Source organism: Mus caroli, unplaced genomic scaffold (assembly GCF_978045245.1).
Source record: "Mus caroli unplaced genomic scaffold, Mus_caroli_1 scaffold_5, whole genome shotgun sequence".
Classification (NCBI taxonomy): Eukaryota; Metazoa; Chordata; class Mammalia; order Rodentia; family Muridae; genus Mus; species Mus caroli.
Window position 1 is genome coordinate 56,918,907 of NW_028227260.1, and position 15,963 is coordinate 56,934,869.

General features: G+C 35.5%; 1 protein-coding gene across 4 annotated transcripts in view; it reads right to left on the bottom strand.

Moving 5' to 3' along the window:
* The window catches only part of LOC110286342 (uncharacterized), a 343,296-nt gene that overhangs the window by 273,194 nt on the left and 54,139 nt on the right, over nt 1-15,963 (bottom strand). For all 4 annotated transcript variants that reach the window (XM_085837621.1, XM_085837619.1, XM_085837618.1 and 1 more), the window contains exon 3: nt 14,295-14,333. In XM_085837621.1, coding sequence (XP_085693747.1) covers nt 14,295-14,333 — 39 coding nt within the window. The remainder of the gene's footprint in view (nt 1-14,294; nt 14,334-15,963) is intronic.

The following is a 15,963-nucleotide window of genomic DNA, read 5'->3' on the forward strand; positions in this document are numbered from 1 at the left end:
TGCCTGATATAACTGTCTCCTGAAATGTTCCACCAGAGCCTTACCAATACACACATGGATATTTGCAGCTAACCATTGGACTGAGCACAAGAACCCCGATGGAGGAGTTAGGGAAAGGACTGGAGGAGCTGAAGGGGCTTGCAATCCCATAGAAAGAACAACACTATCAATCAATCAGAAACCCCTGAGCTCCCAGAGAATAAACCATCAACCAAAGAATATACATGGAGGGACCCATGGTTCCAGCTGCATATGTAGCAGAGCATGGCCTTATCTGCCATCAATGGGAAGGAAGGCCCTTGGTCCTGTGAAGGCCCGAAGCCCTAATGTAGGGGAATGTTAGGGTAGTGATGTGGTAGGGGGTGGGTGGGTGGAGGAACACCCTCAGAGAACCAGGTGAAGGGGGGAAGGATAGGAGGGTTGCAGAAGGGAAACTGGGAAGGGGGAAAACATTTGAAATGTAAACTAATAAAATAACCAATAAAAAATTAAAAATAAATAAATAAATGAAATTTTTAAAAAGCTAAGATACAGTAACAGAGACAACAGAAAGCCTACAAACTCATGGAAGCTGAATCACTATTGGATCAAGGAAGAAAAAAATAAACTAAAGACGTCTCAGAATTCAATGAAAATGAATCTACAACATACCCAGTCTTATGGGACATAATTATATATTTGGGAGAAAGGTTTTGATTTTGTGTTTTTTAAAAAGGTGATTAGTGTCTTTATAGCTTCCAGAGTAATATGGATCAGATTTTATAGAGGGAGATCACCAAAGAAATAGATTCCAGAGGATCAAACAAAAAAAGTTATCTTGATGATACTAAAATTTTGTTTTGAAATTTGTATATTACAGAATATACAACCTTAGTGAATCTCACTATCAGATATACTGAAGTGACCTGCTTGAACTCCAGATGTCTTGGACTTTCAGCCAGATCCAGTCAGGACATAGACATCAGAGACTAAATTAATCATTGGTGTGGCCTTCTCAAGGCCAACTAACTCTGCTATTTTCCCTACCCTTCCCCCCCCACACACACTTCAAAAATATCTCAACACCCATATTCAGCTTGAAGAAGTTATGAAGAGTGGTGTCCCCCCAGTTCCTTGGGCTTTGGGGCTGGAGGTAGCTATTATAGGTTGTCATTCAAAGGAATGTAGAAATGGTCATAATTGAAACAGAGGGAGATAGCTAGAATTGATTGCATAGCCATAATCTCATTTGGTAGAAATCTTTTTAATTGTTACTAAGTTGAAGTCATAATTTCTTATTTTGGTACAGAATTTATTTTGATGTAAAAATCAAGGTTTTCATTGGTATAAATTTCTTTTATTAGTACACAAATGTTAAAAGTACAGGGGTTAAAACCAGTCCTTCTATAACTGTTATTACAAATTGATCTGAGATGTTCAAGCCTGTAATTTAAGCTCCAAATAGCACATTCATAGCTCTGAGTTTATTGTTAGGGTATTTTCAGATATTTTAATTAGAAATAGATGAGAGTAGTCAAGATTACTTTACATAGTTGGTTTTCAAAAATGTCAGAAAGACACAGAATGTGATATTTAATGTTATTTATTCACTCATTGAGACAAATCTGCTCCTAACAGCTTCCCATTCATGGATTCAAAGAAGCAACTGAGCATCTTCCCTCCAGGTGAGGCTGTGCATTTGTGGCTAGATCACCACTGGGAAAAAAGTTGTCAATCTCTCCTGCAGATTTGTACTGTCCAGAAAAAGGACACAATTTACAGGTTAGGACAGCTTATTTTTGCCAAGACAGAATAGGCTAGTCCTTAATTTCCTGTTTCTCAAAGTCTGGCATATGATCCTGGGCCAGAAAGCTGAAGAAATGCTCCATCTTAATTACTTACTGGAGCTGCATAGGTAGGCAACTGTCTCTACAATTTGTCTCAGTTCTGGAAGCTGTATTAGGCTTCCTATATATTTTCAGTTAATGTTGGTCATTCTCAGATTTCTGATGGGGCTGAAAAACTACTTATAGTCTCTTAGCCAACATAGGCTATTTACTTTGAGAGAACAGATTTGAGAGGATGGTTTTCAGATGGCATACAATCTAAAGCCAGGACATAGTCAGGTGTAAATTTCTAAGTCCTTTAAGTTAGGATAGAGGACAGTGTTCTATCCTAATGACACAAATGATGGGCTGGGTGTTAGGTCTATCTCATATCTTATAAATTACAAAATGGTAATAGTTGTTCTCTATTTATACTTGAGAGAAAGGTTTTGGTTTTTATTAGAACAGAAAGGGGGAAAGGTTGTGGATAGGCCTGGTGCTGTTTGTATTTTGATGGTAATTCCACTCTCCTAGGAGGGGCTGTGGATAATGAGCATACTCAGGTTATTTCTTATGAACCAATTCCCTAATGAATAAAGGAGCCAATCACTGGGCGAGTAAGAGGGACTTCCTGGTTGGATGGAGGAAGGGAGGAAGCAAAAGAAATGTCAACAGGATAAAATAGCAGACTAGAGAATGGGAAAATATTTTCACCAATTCCCATCTGACAAAGGGCTAATATCCAAAATATATAAAGAACTTAAGAAACTAGACATCAACAAAGCAAATAATCCAATTAAAATGGGGTACAGCTCTAAATAGAGAATACTCACCAAAGGAAAATCAAATGTCTCAGAAACACTTAAAGAAATATCCAACATTCTTTGCCATCAGGGAAATTCAAATCAAAACTACTTTATGATCCTGTCTTCCATCTGTCAGAAAGGTTAAGATCAAAAATACAACTGACAATTCATGCTGGCAAAGAGAGAATGTAGAACAAGGAGAACACTCCTCTTTTTGCTGGTTGTAATGCAATCTTCTACAGCCATTATGGAAAACATGGCAATTCCACAGAAAACTTGGAACTAATATATCTCAAGACCCTGCTCTACCATTCCTGGGTATATATCCAAAGGACACTCTACCTTACCACAAGCATACTTGTTTAATTTGGTTCATTGCACCTTTATTTATAATATCCAGAAACTGGAAACAACCTAGATGTCTCTCAACCAAAGAATGGATAAAGAAAATGTGGTACATTTACACAATGGAGTATTACTCAGCTGCTACAAACAATATCAAGAAGTTAGAAGGCAAATGGGTAAACATAGGAAATATCATTCTGATTGAGGTATCCCTGAACCAGAAAGGCAAACATGGTATGTGTGGACATTAGCTTTTAAGTAAATGATAATCATGCTATAGTCCACAAACAGAGAGAGGCTAATTAACAAGGAAGGCTCAAGGAGGGACATATGGATCTCCCTGGGAAGGGGAAATAGATTTTATGGGTAGACTGGGGCCAGGTGGGGATTGGAACAGTAAGCATCATGTGATGGTATGGGAGAAAAAGAGTTAGATAATACTGGGAGACAATGAATTGGGAAGCACATGGGAGGTGATGTAGGAACTTAGTACAGTGGAAATTCCCTGGAACCCACAAGAGTGGACCTAACAAAGTCTCCTAGTACTGGAGACTATAGAGTCTGAACTGGACATATTCTGTAACCAGCAATGTTCCTAGCAGTGGAACTGGGCTATCAACCTAGCCACAAAACCTGCAACCTACTATCTTTTGTGCCTGCAACATATGCTGGGGTAATAATGTTGCAGAACTCGTGGGAGTGGCCAACTAATGACTGTTCTGACTCTATTCTAACTCAACAAGAGGGATCCCATATCCCATGCCTCACACTGCTTGGATTACCAAAAACCAGAGACAGGACATCTCAGAGACTCTGGGTAGAAACAAACACAACTGAAAAGAAAGTCAATGAAATTATTCCTAATGATATTCTGATATACTAATAGATTGGTGCCTAGCCCAATTGTCATCAGCAGCTGATTTGAACAGATGCAGAGACACACATCTTGAACCAGGGGAACCCCATAGAAGAGGGGAAGGATAAACTCTAGGAGCCATAGAGTTCAAGGGCATCACAAGAACATGGCCCACAGAATCAACTAAGCAGAGCTCATAAGGACCCACAGAAACTGAAGAGACAAACATAGACCCTGTATGAGTCTGAGCTTTGTCCTCTACATAGATACTCTGTTTGATATTCTTGTGGAACATCTAACAGTGGGTTTGGTGTCTCTGACTCTTTTGCCTATGCTTAGGACCCTTTTCCTCCTACTGTTTTACCTCATCCAGCCTTAATATAAGGATTTGTGCCTTCTGGTACTATAACTTATTATTCCATGTTTGATTAATATCCCTGGTAGGCCTGTTTTGTTTTGTTTTGTTTTGTTTTGTTTTGTTTTGTTTTGTTTTGTTTTGTTTTGTTTGTTTTGTTTTGTTTTGTTTTGTTTTGTTTTGTTTTGTTTTCTGAAGAGAAATGAAAGAGGAGTAGATCTGGGGGAGAGTGAATTTGAAGGGAGGTATTGAGAGGAGTGTAGTAAAAGGAAACTGTGGATGAAATATATGAGAAAAGAATAAAAATAAATAAAATGTATATTTAAAAGAGGGAAAGGTCTTGACAATGCATTATGAGATACTGAGTCAAAGAACCTCTAAAAATGAAGGTTCATGTTCTAGAAATTGCTTTAAACTATTTAAGATATTGGCAAAAGAGGCACCAATGGGGACCCCAAACAATCCCATATATTTCTAACCCTACTGGTTGTTCTTTACAAACTGATGGTAATAATGCACTACTGTAGAAGACCACACCTACACAATTCATTGAACTAGTATTCAAAGTACTAGAAGGTACAGTGTATACTACAAAAGGAAAAAGAAAAAAAAAAAAACACTAACCTGGTTATCAACTCTTGGATCTACAATGGTTAACTGCCTGCAAGATGTGATAGTACAAAAGAAGCAAAAATCTTGTGGGACTAACCAACCAATATCTGATTGGGTTTAAAGTGCCCTCCATAGAATGGTAGCCATAACTGACACTTGTTAGGTAGCCAGAACCTGAGACTAGACAGGCCAGGGAGCTAGGAGAAAAGCCAATAATTCTGTTCTGCTTAAATAATATAGAAAGAAAATGATTATTAACAATCAAAAAAGAATTATACTAAAACAATCAAATAACAGAAATTGATACATAATTGCCAGCAATAGCTCTTCATGTAATGGTTTTAATTTTCTAATTTTTAAAAAAAAAGTCAGATTAGGAGATAGGGAATGTGGATTAAGAAAAGAGGTTAAATACAATCAAAATGAATTTTATGAAATTCTCAAAGAATTAATGAAAATATTGTTTATAAAACAACTGACACCAAATGCTGGAGAGAACACAGAGAAAGAGGAGCCATTACTGTTGGTGGAACTGTAAACTTGTGCAGCTACTAGGAAAACACTGTGGAAAGCTCAAACAAGCTCAAAGGAGATCTACCATGATGTAAATCAGCTATACTACACTTTGGCATATACCTAAAGAACTTAATATCCTATGCCTAGCCATATTTATTGCCACCCTGTTAATAATAGCTAGTTAATGGAAACAGCCTAAATGTTTTTCAGATTGTGAATAGATAAATGAAAATGTGGTAATATACAAAACAGAATGCTATCTGACTGTAAAGAAAAATGAAATCAGCTAATTTTCAGGTAAGTGGACAGAACTAGAAAATACAGGACTGAGTGAGTTGACCCAGATCAAGAAGAGGAATGTCCACATGTTCGCTTTTATTTGTAGAAACTAGCTCTCAATCTTTAGATATGAGTATATAATCTGAAGCAATTATAAAAAACAAAAAGTAGAAAGGAACTATAGTAAAGTAAAAAATAATAAACTTTATAGAGGAGTATAGTGGGACAAAGTGCTATGAAAAGGGAAGTAGAAAAAACTAGGCAGGGACTTTAACTTGGTGGGGAGAATTATACAGAGTGGGAAAAGAGATAAGTAACAGTCAGGATGCCTGTAAACACATAAGAAGACTTTTATATGTTTACTTTAAAAATATGAAATATATGTGTATACACATAAGCATATATTTGAAATTATTTATCTTACTTTTTGAAATAATAATGTAATTATATAATTTTAAAAAGGACTATGCCACATGGGGTAATAATACTGCCCCCAAGAGCCATATACAACAGGCTTGGGAAAACTCTTTGAGCTGTTTCCAGGGCAGTTCAAGAGACTCTCAAAACAGTGTAGACTACTGATATTGCCCTTGGTTGTCTCCTAGGACATGAAGGTGAGACCCTATTGCTGAAGCTACCACACACTTAGAACACAACACTTGAATGAATCCACTTTTAAATAGCCTGAAATTCTCCTTGCTGAGGACTAGCTCTCATAGTTCCAGAAGCTGATGTGCAAGCTGCCAGAGGAGAAGAACATTTAGCACAGTTCTATCTATACATAATGCCTATAAACTACACTAGGTCAGCAAGATACCTCAAAATCTATAAAGGTGGCACTCATGCTTAACTAAAGGCAGTTGAACTGGACTTAAGTTCACTAAGGAATTCATGTCTGCTGCTATAAATCTAACCAACTGTTTATCCACAGCTAGAGAAAATCATAGACCCTAGAGGAGAGCCCACTACTGCCATTTTCATTAACTGATAAAATTTCTAATTATACTCTAGATACCTATACTTATGCCCACAGAGAAGCATAGTTCTCACCCCTGATCAATGAAGCATCTTTTCCCAGTAGACTGAGGCTGCTATAGATGTTCACAATAGGAACAATGAAAAGAGTAAGTGACCATGGAGTGCTAATAGAATTAAGGGTACAGATCAGCTGACATTAAAATGTAAAGATTATATTCTATTGCAGGACAATTAGCACAGGCCTTTAAACACAGTATTAGGAGACAGAAAAAATAGTTCAATGAATTTCCATGAATTGAAAAAGACTCCGAAGATACTCAAAAATAGGAGAAACATGAGTTATTGTTGCCTTTGAAGATAAAGGAAGGATGCTATGAGGCAAATAATGTGTGCATCCTTCAGTATCTGGTAGTGGTTTCAACTGACAAGCAACAAGAAAAAAGTACTCTAATCTTTGTAATCCCAAGGAATTTGATTTTCCCAACATTCTGAGTAAACAAGGCAAAATTATCTTAACACACTTTGAGATTATCCTACTAAGAGTCATACTGAGCTCTAAGTAATAAATTAATAAATAGTTGTAAGCCACCAAGGTTCTTATTAAACAATAATAAATAATATACTTGGAGATAATTGTTTCAGGGTTACTACTGAGATAGATTCTTTGCCATCATACCCATATACCACCAATCCCCTCTATCCTACATTCTTCATTTCCTCTTCATTTGTTAACTTGCTTGATATTTCTAACTTCCATAAAATTTGGTGGTTCATTTATTTTATAAGAACTAGAAGTTTCCCAGAAAGAGATGCTAATCAATGTCACAAATAACCAACATTAAACATTCAACACACAGTTCTTTGCCTCCAGGCAGAAAAACTGACAGCATAATTGTTAAAATTGCTTCTTCTCTATGCCGATTACTTGTGTATGACGAATGTTTAACACCTTAATATACTTAGTAACACCCAGTACTGGTTACAGATTCTTATTTAATCAATGAAACTAATAACTTCCTAGCAACTTCTAAAGTAGACTTTTATTGGCTAGCTAGAGGCAAACTGTCAAATGGTAAGTTCTACAAACAATTTCTTAAATTATTAAAAATAAAAAAACTCAGGGTCTAAGAAGATAGTTCAGTCAGCACAATACTGTCCTTGCAAACACAAGGGCTTGAATTCTGGCCTCAGAATACACATAAAAATAAAATATGGGTGTGTGGCATGATCTTAACATCCAAGATCTGGGGAGGCAGAGACAGGTGGTTCTCTGGGAATAAACTACAGGCCTATGAGAGACCTTGTCCCAAACAAAATGGGGGTGTCACTTGAGGAATGACACCTGAGGTTGTTCTCTGGCATTCTCATGCAAACACAAACATGTGCCATCCATCTGTGTACACATGAACCTACATACACACATTCACACACACAAAATAAATGTAATTAAATACATCATACAAAAACAAAGATAATAATATTAACAAAGCTTATCACTTCCTTATTGTTTTAGCTGCTATTTCTTGTTTTAAGATAATTTCCAGAAAAGGGGGAGGACATCAATTCACCCATAAAACCTTCAACCCAAAATGTGTCTTGCCTACAAGATATCCAGGGATAAAGATGGAGCAGACATTGTGGGAACTACCAACCAACTTGAGACCCATTCCATGTGAGAGAGCCAAACAGCTGACACTATTAGTAATACTCTGCTATACTTGCAGACAGGAACCTAGCATATCTGTTTTCTGACAGTCTTCATCCAGAAGCAAATGGAGACAGATGAAGAGACCCACAGCTCAGCATCAGGCAGAGCTCGGGGAGTCTTGTGGAAGAGTAGGGGAAAGAAGTAAACAAGTTGGAGGGATCAAGAATACCATAAGAAGACACAGAGTCAACTAACCTGGGACCATGGAGGCTCAGAGAGACTTGTCAACCAACCAGGGAGCATATAGAGACTGGACCTAGGTCCCCTACACATTTGTAGAAAATGTGCAGCTTGATATTCATGTGGGTCCTCTAACATGTAGAACAGGGGCTGTCTCGGTCTCTGTTCCCTACCACTGGATACCCTTCTTCCCTACTTGGACTGCCTGTATGGGCCTCAGTTGAACAGGACATGTTTAGACCTGCTGGGACTAGATGTTCCAGGTTGGGGTGGCACACAAAGGAGGGAAGAAGGGAAGAAGGGGAGAAGGGGAGAGGGCACTGAGAAGATGGAACTTGGAGGAGAGGAGGGATGGAGGCTGTGAGTTGGATGTAAAGTGAAATAAAAAAATTAAAAAGACAAAAAATAGATTAAATGAAACAAACATTAAAAAACAGAACAAACAAATTTTCATCTATTATACTAATATAATGGTATGTTATACTACATTCCTCTCCAAGTCTATCATGTAGGTAGCTTTAATACACCCATAAAAGTATTTATATAGAATTAAGAAGTGTAATAAATTAAATCTTTATTGATTTGTTGTTTAGATTTATGAACATGATCAATATTAATGAAAAATTTAACTTTGAAATGTAACATTTCTATTATTAATAGCAAAAAGTGAAGCATTATTATGAATTTTAAATTTTTCTGATTCACAGTATTATTGAGTAAATTTTCATCTCACCTATTTATTATTTCAATTTTTGCTCATTAATTAGATCAAGAGATCACTAAAATTCATGATAACATTATAGTCATTCATTATTAGTATAGTTGGTTTCATTAGGTCAAGGAAAATATTCCTCCAGTATTAGTTGGGTATATGTATTTACTGTAAATAATAACTGTATATTTCATTATTATTTGCACATTTATGCTATATCTCCTTAATAATGGCAGTATGTACAATATTTGCCAGTTGTCTACACATGCATGCATGCACGTGCATACACACTCACAAACACTATGCATGCTTTTTCCAGGTGTGTAATTCTTACACCACAACCAATACAACACTAATTTATATATTCACTTTTCATGTATTTTTTAATAAATGCATGTATGGGTATGTTTGTGCATGTGGTATATGTATGTGCATGTGCACTCACCTATGTAGGGAGGTGTAGATGACAGAAGCTGACGTCACTTCATTTTTTTTTTTTTTGAGCCAGCAATTCTAACTCAAATAGGAGCTCAACATTTTGACTACATTGGCTGGCTGGCGAGTAAATTACTGAGCCATCCTGCCAGTCCTTCACTTATGCTTTATTATTCATAATACAATGAAAATAAACAAAATGTTTCTGTCACATAAAAAAAATGCTTAACCTTTTACTTATCACAAAATTAAAAGACTGCTTTAATTTCTTTTCCATAAAGTGTGAAAATAGTCAAACATGAAAGAAAGGTGATCTACATAATGATTTATAGATAAGACCAACAATAGTTTTTTTTTTCTCTTTTGACTAAAGAGTTGAAAAGTTAGAACACTATATTAAAGGTTAAAAGTAGACTTCTCTACAACTTCTATTCTTAGAGATAAAAAGCATAAATATATCCACAAAAATTCTCTAACTAATCTTCCCTTGCATTTATACAGCTAAGGGTATAATGTTTCACAATGTGCCAAACATATGTGGTTTTTTTCACCTCTGCTCCTTTGCTCAGGTTTTATTACTTTTTACTTAGAGGGTCCTACTTCACAAATTCCTTTTTGAAGAATTTTATTTGTGTATTATTCTACAAACTAGATTTAGCACATAACATCTTCTCTAGGATTTTTTAAAACTTATTTGCCTATTTTTACTTGATTTTCTATCTCAAAAATATATAGGTATAAATATATAAATATATAGGTATGTTTATGTTGTGTACATATTTTGACCACTCCAGGGAAACTTCATTTTTTTGATGAGAGAGCAACAGGTCATAAGCAATCTCCAAACAAATTTTTAAGCCTGAAATTATAAGTGTGTGGCAACACACACACACACACACATTAATGTATGAATAGGTTTCATTTATGTATTAGTGTTTTACAGTAATAAAGCTATAATCAAATATCAACTATTAAAGTTTCCTTTTATTTTTGCCATTGTAAGTTTTACTATGGCTTGCTTCATTTCCTCTTCATTCATACAATCTGATGTTCTTAGCAAACAACAGAGGATATGACTGCATGAAGTGAAGTAAAATGAATGCAAAAAATTAATAAATAAATGGAGAGCTAGCATTAAGGATGGGTACTAAACCCCAGGAGGGGTCCTTGATTATCAATTGGATAGTCTGAGATTTACCTGATAGAATTCTGAGAAAAAGACTAGCATGAGAAGGTTAAAACCAAGAAGAGAGTATGCTAAATCAGTGGATACAAAACGTGGGTCACAACCTTTCACAATTGTCACATATCAGATATCCTGCAGATCAGATATTTACACTACAATTCATAACAGTACCAAAGTAACAGTTATGAAGTAGCAACTAAAATAATGGTTGGGGTAACGTCAATGTAAGAAACTGTTTTAAACGGTTGCAGCTATATCTGGGTCCTTTCAGCAAAATCTTGCTAGTCTCTTGTGAGACTATGCCGGGGCCTAGCAAACACAGAAGTGGATGCTCACAGTCAGCTATTGGATGGATCACAGGGTCCCCAATAGAGGAGCTAGAGAAAGTACCCAAGGAGCTAAAGGGATCTGCAACCCTATAGGTGCAACAACATTATGAACTAACCAGTACCCTGGAGCTCTTGACTCTAGCTCCATATGTATCAAAAGATGGCCTAGTCGGCCATCACTGGAAAGAGAGGCCCATTGGACATGCAAACTTTATATGCCCCAGTACAGGGGAATGCCAGGGCCCAAAAGTGGGAGTGGGTGGGTAGGGGAGTGGTGGGGGGAAGGTATGGGGGACTTTTGGGATAGCACTGGAAATGTAAATGAGGAAAATACCTAATAAAAAATATTTTAAAAAAAAGGGTTGCAGCACCTGAAAAGTTGAGAACCACTGCTGTAGATTATGCAGGGTGAATAACTTTATGTAACACTAACAAAAATGACAACAATAAGGAGGAGGAAGGAGGAGGAGGAGGAGGAGAAAGAAAAGGAGGTAAAAATGTGAAAGGAAGAAAAGGTGGACAGAAAGAAACAGCAAAATTAGCAAACATTTATTTAGTACCATAAAAAAAAACCCTAACATTAATGATTTCATATCAGGTATTATTTATAAAATAATTTTTTAGAACTACCATCTACATTTGCAGATAAAGCTACATAAACTCTGAGACACAATTGTGCACAAAGTCACAGAACTGGTCATTATAATTATAATCTGGAATCTAAACACCTGTAGCTTGACTCCAGAATATATTCAGAAACTTTGTGCTGAATAATTCAGTCATAATTTATTTGATGTTACCACATATTAAACTAGTTTCATGTGCCCAATAGCATCCCTAAATTAAAATTAAATAATGAACAAATTAGTGAGATAATTTCATATAAAATGAGTATACAACGTATTCTGCCAAATTTCACTTGACGATCCCAATTGACATTTTTTTTTCCACTAGAAACTACCGCAGGCATATAAAAGTAAGCAGTAATAGTAGGTTAAAAGTGACAAAAAAGAAAAAAACAGAAGATGTGAGTCTCCAAGAACATCTGACATTAAGACAAAGTGACTAAGCAGAAAAACTCTTCATAAGATAGACTATATAAAGATACCAGTCTTATTAACATTTTCTTTTTCTGTTAATAATTTTTAATATATTTTTATTATTTTCTTTACTTACATTTCAAACGTTATCCCCTTACCTAGTTTCCCCTCCAAAATTCCCCTCCCCCTGCTCCCAAACCCACCCACTCTCATTCCTGACCCTGTCATTCCCCTATACTGGGACATAGAACCTTCACAGGACCTAGAGCTCTTTAGGACTAAACCACCAATCAAAGAAAACACATGGTGGGAATCATGGCTATAGCTGCATATGTAGCAGAGGATGGTCTAGTTGGTCATCAATGGGAGGGGAGGGCCTAGGTCCTGTGAAGGTTCTATTAACATTTTCTAATTGAACACTTATATATCTAAAGTCTATAGATGACCTGAAAATACTTTTTTAAATCCTTAAACTCTGAATTAATACATCTTATAAATATTCTATATTAAGTTGATTATCTTTAAATACTTTTACAATCTTCAAGACTTATTATATAATTGCTTTGGCTATTTATATTTAGTGATTTTGTTCTAAGTACAGTAATAGAAATAGATTAAGCAATAACATTTTGATGGAATATGTCAATATTTATCAATCCCTCTATTTTCACTTGATATGTGTGTGTGTGCGCGCGCACACACGTGCACACATGCATGAGAGAGAGCCTATGTATTTAATATAAGGTAATTTTAATGAAAAAAGTTATCCAGTAAACATACTGTGCATAAGAAAAGTAAAACCAGCCGGGCGTGGTGGTGCATGCCTTTAATCCCAGGACTTGGGAGGCAGAGTCAGGTGGATTTCTGAGTTCGAGGCTAGCCTGGTCTACAAAGTGAGTTCCAGGACAACCAGGGCTATACAGAGAAACCCTGTCTTGAAAAAAAAAAAAACAAAAACAAAAAACAAAAACAAAGAAAAGTAAAACCAAATTTTCCATGGCATAAAAACTTCTGTATACTGGATCAAAAAGGCAAAATAGTAAATTTTGTCCAGAAACAATTTTGCATGCTATAATAACATAACATATGCCCTGTAGCCTCTCCCTCCCTCACTCCCCCCTCTCTCTTTCACAGAAGCACACAACATGTATGCATAACAAGTGCAAGCCCAAGCATGCAAGCATGCATGTATGCATGCACAATACACAGACAGGTAGAATGTTCAGTACATAAAAGAATCATTGAAGTAATATTGCATGCTATTATACCATAACTCTCTGTGTCTATATCTGTCTCTATGTCTCTCCCTCCTCCCTTCCCTCCCCACCCTCTTCTCTCTCCCTCCCCCTCTCTCCTCTTCCCCACCTCTCCTAAGCTGTGCAAACACTACTCCTTAACTAGTCTTAAACCTGAAGATTTAGCCACCTGTCCATGAATACTTCCATTGTAGGAATCCTTTCTGATAAAATAAATGTTTGAAAAACACACGCACACAAATGTACAATAAAATTAAAGGTCCACAACATTTGAGATTAAGACACACCCAAGAAAGGCATTCACTAAAACAAAAGTTGCACTTAGTAAATGTTTGTCACTTGGGAACAACAGTCAGCATTTTGGCACTGCTCACTTTAACTAGAAACCTTTGCTGAAGTTTTTCTGCCTTAGATGTCAAAGAACCCTCTCTCCCCCTCCCTCCCTCTCTTATACATGCACATATGCATCACACACACACACACACACACCAGAGAGAGACAGAGAGAGACAGAGAAGGAGGAAAGAGCAATATACTCAACTGCCAGGACATACAAAATCCCAGGACCAAAACAGATGATGTGCTAGAACTTTTACAGAGACAGGATTAACTAGTATTCATGCAACATGAACCACCTAGTCATCCAGATGTTTCCCATATGGTTATCTGACATACTGAAAAGATCCAATTAGACTCACATTTTTTTCCACATTATAAGCAGCTGTTAATACTAAAGACCCTGAAACATCTTATTAGCTATATTTTAGCCATGAAATTACAAGGCAAATTATATCCATACCATTATAATTAATCCTTAATATTGTAAAAAATTATTTTACTTCACACCAATAGATTTTAATAGACTTGCTTTTATAGTTGTCACCATTGCTTTCTTACCTGATCTTCTCTGTGCATAGCTTGCTCTTCAGTTTTACCCTAAAGGTATGGGGAAGGGGAAACAAGACAACTTATTAAGAAAACAAACAAAAGAATAACAAATAAAATTTTAAAAGAGGTCAAAAATAAAAGTAACATGAAATGTGACAGTCTGCTTCAGTTCTAATTCTATTCTACACACACACACACACACACACACACGTGTATATATATATATATATATACACATATATATTATGTATATATATATGTATATATATATATATATTAGAACATGTAATCACCAACAACTGAGACTATGTTCATATTCAATCAGCAGTCTTAAACATGAAAAGTTTTACATTCAAAGAAAAATTGTAAAATATTGTTAATTGACAAAATTCCAGCCCCAGCTTTTGAAACCTCTTCTGTTTAAAGAGTTTACCACTCCTGCTCCTGAAATGTCATGTATATGTTTTTAGTTCCCACTCCCATACCCAGAGATAAAATTCACCTGAGTCTGGAGACTTGAACCTTTGATAATCTTATCTCTCAGAAAAGAAAACCATTATGATTGTGTTTCTGGTCCAAATACAAGAAAAACAGTAAGTAACAGGAAGCTTTGGGAAACTGACTATGTCATCTTATAGTTAGCAAGTAGTACTGAAAGAAGGGAATGGTAGGCATAGTCAAGCACATATCTTGCTATTAATAGAATGACATTTCCAGCAGCTGTCCAAATAGTTCAAGTCCCCCATCACAACTGTAACTTACCTCAGAGTCTATAAAATTAACCAGCCATCAATTCTGGAATTTAAATAGCTATGAATCAATTTGGAAGTTTCTACTCTATAGGCTGCATGAGTGATAAATCACCTAGTAAGATAGTAATATATTTTCTTTATTTTCAATACAATCTTCTACGTTGAACCAGATATTTATTCAAATATTTATGTATTCAAAACTTAGCTTTGGCTATCATACATTTTTGGTCTTTACATTAGAGTTTAATTTCTATTTATAGAACTAGAAAAATTAGATTTAGAATAAAGGCCAAAATAAAGAGTAATTTAGATTCCAAGGTTGTATAATGTTTCAAAATTTCTTTTCTTATAGAATGTTAAAGACTAGGATAGGAAAAAGAAGGTTCATCACAAAGATAAAATGGTACTAAGACACAATAATAACATATGAAAATAAATATGACCAAGGTATATAATATGCATATGTGAAAATGTTATATTGAAATTTATCATTTTGTGTAACTATTATATACTAATTTTAAGAAGGAAGAAAAAGAATGAAAGTAAGTTGCTTTAAGAGAGGTTTAAGTACTCAGAAGCAAAAATATTAAATATTTGAATAAAATTTTAAATATTTCAATATAATTACAAAGAATAAAAAATGAGTAATGTTTTATAACATGAAATTAGCCATTACTATAGTACCAAAGCAGGCACAGTAAGACTATGTATGCTAAGTAATTTTAACAACTTTATTTTCATCAGTAGCTATTTCTTCATATTACACCTAGAAATGTTTCACTCATTGTAATGTTTCATCTCAAAATTATTCATTCATTAATATATTGGTATGGGATACTCACTAAAAAATAACATTAGGGGGTGTTTTTATGAAATATTTTTGAAGCTATTGAAATCCAACTCCACTGTACTGAAAAACTAAAAGG